The 5,000-nt window shown below is 38.0% G+C and overlaps 1 protein-coding gene across 2 annotated transcripts in view; it reads right to left on the bottom strand.

The window, feature by feature from the left end:
- LOC138038591 (tetraspanin-13-like) overlaps positions 1-5,000 on the bottom strand; it is a 22,417-nt gene that overhangs the window by 15,047 nt on the left and 2,370 nt on the right. For both annotated transcript variants that reach the window (XM_068884561.1, XM_068884569.1), the window contains exons 2-3: positions 3,953-4,120; positions 1,200-1,424 (exon numbers count right to left, since the gene is read on the bottom strand). In XM_068884561.1, coding sequence (XP_068740662.1) covers positions 1,200-1,424; positions 3,953-4,120 — 393 coding nt within the window. The remainder of the gene's footprint in view (positions 1-1,199; positions 1,425-3,952; positions 4,121-5,000) is intronic.

Below are 5,000 nucleotides of genomic sequence, written 5' to 3'. Positions count from 1 at the left end.
TACTGCACAAACCTAAGAATTTGAGAGGTTGTTAAAAGATTTGTTTCCTACAACATTCCAAGTTCTTTCCCTTTTCCATTGAAGATCATTGGACGATTTCAAATTCATTTTTTTGTTGCATGACAGTGAATGTATAGTTTGAGGATATGAGAAGGGAAAATGAAAAACAGACCAGTCTCCCTTATAATCTTATCGAACAGGATCATCCCGTGCACCTTAATTCCTCTATTCATGCATAACCACAATTCCTCGCACCTTTGTTCTTACTGTGAGCACAATCCCTTGCATTTCATAGAAAATTTGTTCTTCTTTTGATTAGAGAGCTGCCTCGTTCGTTCGTTTCCGGCTCACTCAATGCGGCAGCAACAATAATAATAATCAAGGCTGCTGCCTAAGAAAAATTTCTGGGAGCCCTTCGGGCCTCCAGCATTAAAAGTTAGTAGCCCAAGTCACTTTTTCAAGAGCCCAGGATTAATTAATTCCAGGTGGGATCATATTTACAAGAAAGTGAGTATGAATCAAATAAGGTGCCCCTTCGGGCTACTTGTTTAGAAATTTGGTCGCCCCATGCTCGCAAATGAGGCACCCTAGGCGACCGGGTGACCGTTAGGCAGCAGCCTTGATAATCACAATAATAATCATAAGTGAGTGTAAATGTTTGGTGCAAAAAGAGTACAAGAGAAGACATGACAATATTGCCAGGTTGGTCAATTGGAAGCTCTGTTGTAATTACGTATGATAATTATGAGCAGACGCGAGAAGAGGTATGAACATCAACCGGGTGGGGTTGTGGAAAATGAAAGAATGCAAGACATTGTGGGATATGACCATCCAAGTGTGACCATGATATTGAGGCCTGAGAAGACCTGACATTGTTGTTGTTGAGAAGCAGATTAACAAGGCAATTATTGTGGATATTGCTGCACCATGGGATTACAGAGTTTATGAGAAGGAGAGTGAAAAGATTGAGAAGTACATGTACCAAGATCTGAAGAGGGACTGAGATTAAAAAATTACGGGGCGTCAATGATCTGGAGGTGGTACCGGTAGTTGTTGATGCACTTGAAGTAGTAATAAAGCAAATTTAAAGATTGGATACATGGCTTGACAAGCTGGGGATTACCATTGGCAAAGAATCTACATTCTCTTGCATTCATCTCACACTCTCAGCTTCTCTCTTATATCTTGTAAACACTTACTTCCTTGCAATTTGGATGGCCCAATGGATCCTCTAATTGCAATGTCTTGTTTTGAAATCCACAGCAATTTCTTGCCGACTGAATTTGTCGTTTAATTGCGGACTTAGGGGGAATTTTTTTCCATCCTGCTTCCATAAGATCTGCCTGCTGGTCATGACTGATAGCGACTGCTGCAATGGACACTGACAGTTGAATGATAAAGAGGAGAAACATAATGACCATATACTGAGAAACAAGTTAAGGCATTTCAGTGGAACATGGTTCTTTATAAAGAGTGCATGCACGTCAGACACAAAAGATTTAGCTAGTTTGGCCGCTATATACGCACATTTTGAACCAATCCATTATATGTAATATTTCCAAGTAATTAAATTTACTGTTGTATTGTTATTTATTTTCTTTTTCTATATTGTGTAAATAGTGCATAATAAAAAATGAAAATGAATGATTAGTAGGAATCAAACATTCTTGAAGGTTGTTGTTTTGAATACAGAAACAACCCCACATGATAAACCGATGCTAAAATTAGACCTAAAACTTTGTTTAGGTCTAAGGTTAGCTTTAATGTTTAGGATTCTTTGTGTATTGGTCGAACAATGACCTGTGACCTGTGTTTTGTACCTGCCGCATTTTCTAAATCTATACCGCCATTGCTCCAAAATCTATTTTCTCAAATTTTGTCCAGATGTAACTTATAAATAAAGTCTCCAATGTAGCATAATATTATAGTTTTTTTTTAACCCATTGACTCCAGACCTAAACTGTCCCCCATTGACAAGTGAAACAGTCTGGCATTAGACAGGGTAAAATCTATTAAGTCTCATGCTGCCAGGGGTCAACGAGTCAAAGGGGACAGTTTTTGAGTGTCAGGTAGAGGTGGTTAACCCATATTGACTCCTGAACCAACCCTCTTGGATGAGTAAAATTGTCTGGTGTTAGATGCATTAAATTCTATCAAGTCTCACTCCCAGCACTTAAGGGGTTAAAGGGGACAGTTTTGTAGTGGAGGTAGGGGTGGTTAACCCTTGGCTGGCCATTCACTCCTGAACCAACCCTCCTCAGGGCGAGTTCAATCGTCTGGCCTTAAGTCTCACTCGTAAGGGTCAACGGGTTAGGTCATCCACTTTTTTATTTTAAAGAAAATGCAGATTAAAGGATTCTGCCAACTATCTATAATTCTGCCAACTATCTATAATAATACACTTGTTCAAATTATTTGTATCAGCTCAAAACCTCCTAAAGGCTGTCTTTGTTACCTCGACATCCAGTTACAGGATTTTTGGGAAATTTGAGCCATGTTCTGCACCCAAAATAATTTCAACTTTAAAATGCATGTTTTTCCTTGACTGAGGGAACCCCTGAAACAGCCTTATTCATTAATGGAGATGTTTTTCAGTGAGTGATTAACCCATTGACTCCCGGGGGTTCCCCATTGACGAGTAAAATCGTCTGGCATTACACAGAGTAAAATAATAATTCTGACCGGTTCAGGCTGGTTTGAGAGTCAAAGGGTTCATGGGCCGGAGTCTGGGAATTGAACCAGCTGGGCCACATTGGTGGGAAGCACAGGGCTGCCAACCCCCAAACTCTTCAAACATTGAGAATTGATAGGGTTGGGATGATAGATGACGTCATAACTTACACTTGTGATGTCATTTCTGATGACGTCTTATTGCATCTTTTACCAAAATTAATTATACCAAGAAAGTACACTGTCACACAACCTAGGCAAAAGTCAAAAAGGCACCAAAATGATGGCATTGCAACATTTGATTTGACTGGTTTATTTCAGACCAACCAAATTATTGCTCAAATTACAATCCATCAAGATCAATGCTTGCAAGAATGGTTTATCGAAGTTTATGAGGAAACTAAACATTTGAATTTTGTTATTATCAATGTTAAAATAACTCAAAAAACGAAGTATTTTATTGTTGTGAAAGTCAATTCAACCTAGCAGTGACAAACTTTGGCGATTAATCGGGAGATTTCAGATCATGATCTTGAGATCGAAGATTCGGTCCAAAATATGGAGTCTACTTTATATTTTGTTTTATTTATTCACGACATTTTGAGCGATGACATTCCCAGGGAGGAGAAAGAAATAGGACGGCAGCTCCCTTATATTAGCCAATGCCTCCTGGTCAGTGGCCAGGAAAATTAGAAAAAAGACTACCGGTAGTATGATTTTAAATTAACAGGATACATGTAATACAACAGAAATAAATGAAAACTAAACGATAACAAAAATTAAGTTACACTGTAACATGAAAAAAAAAAAAAAACTAAATTTACAAAAATAATAAAAAATAAAAATAAAGGATTTTTATCCATTATTTTAAACCGACCGAACCTGGCATCTCAATGCACATGTTTAAAAACACGTGCATTGAGATGCCAGGTTCGGTCACCTGCAGATACATGTAGGGCAAATTAAACGCCATGTGCGAGTCTACCGGATAATTTATCCGAGAGAGTTCAAAGCCCTAGGCCTGGAAGCAAGTGCTATCACCACCGTGCCAGTCCTACTCCCTGATTTTTTGATAAACACCAGAAAGTCTCCCCTGGCTCTTCTCCCCTTCATGTTTTTGTTGGCATCAAGGGATCTCATGTCGCTATACTTAGCCCTGACATGTGTTTTGTCAACAATTTTCTTCTTTCCAAGAAAGCAACAGAATGCATGAACCAAAGAATATATCAAATTACTTATACATACTGACTACAAAACCAATAAAATGTTGTTCAAAGGATACAAAGAACAAAATAACTTGACTATGTCGTACAGCACCAACAACACCCAACACAGCTATAAGGAGAAGGAAGACACCGCATGTTATCACGCCACCAAGAATTGGAAGACTTGTTATTTTAGCTGAGGCTTTAGCATAAACTGCAACTCCTATTAACACCAAGGCTATGAACTAAGGAGAGAACAGAGGAAAAATTAGTAAACATCATTTTGTGACGTTCTCAAAAAAAATGAGAAAAACTTACACTACTTTAGTTCCATTTCTACAAGGCCTCTATAGTCCTATGTTTGTTTGGTTAAGATCTTTAGAACAATGCCCTTTTTCTTGTTACTTCTAACTAATTATAAGTTGCGTGTTTTCACTCAAGGCAAGCTACAGTTTGAACAACAGTTGCTTTTGTCTGCAGTTTATTCACTGGAACGTTCAGCATCATCATGCCCCACACATACAGTTGTAATTATATAAAAGCTAATATTTTAGCTTTCCTTTTTTCCAGAGACCTGGTAGTTTCAACTTGTTTTTATCTTTGTTTTCAACTCTCAACCTTTGGTTCAAGCAAGAACAAATTATTATCAATTTACTATTACTGATCTTTCACTTTGCCACTGTAGATTAATATTTTGTGGTAAACCATTAACTTTGGCTTCCTGCAGTCCCCAAACATTTGCTACGACATACTCCGGTGTTGTTTCTGGTGACAGAACTTGCATGTTTTAGGAAAATAAATCTGAGTTACACGTACTGTAATGTGTAACACTTTAACATTGAACCTCCACATCCACTGAAAAACTATGGCCCTTTGAACTCATTGACTTCTAGGAGCAAGACTTCATAGATTTTACTCTATCTAATGCCAGATGATTTTACTTGTTAAAGGGGCTAGGTCACGCAATTTTAGGCAATTTCAGCATTGATCAAATGGTCGTAGAATTAACTGAAATAACAAAACAACGGCTCAAAACTATAGAAGAACTCAAACAAAACACAGGAAGGCTAAGAAGGGACAAGGATGGATAAAACTGGGGAGGATTGAAATGGATGCATTTGGGTA

The sequence above is a fragment of the Montipora capricornis genome, chromosome 1 (genome assembly GCF_036669925.1).
Source record: "Montipora capricornis isolate CH-2021 chromosome 1, ASM3666992v2, whole genome shotgun sequence".
In the NCBI taxonomy this organism is placed as follows: domain Eukaryota; kingdom Metazoa; phylum Cnidaria; class Anthozoa; order Scleractinia; family Acroporidae; genus Montipora; species Montipora capricornis.
This window is presented reverse-complemented; position numbering and strand designations above follow the sequence as displayed.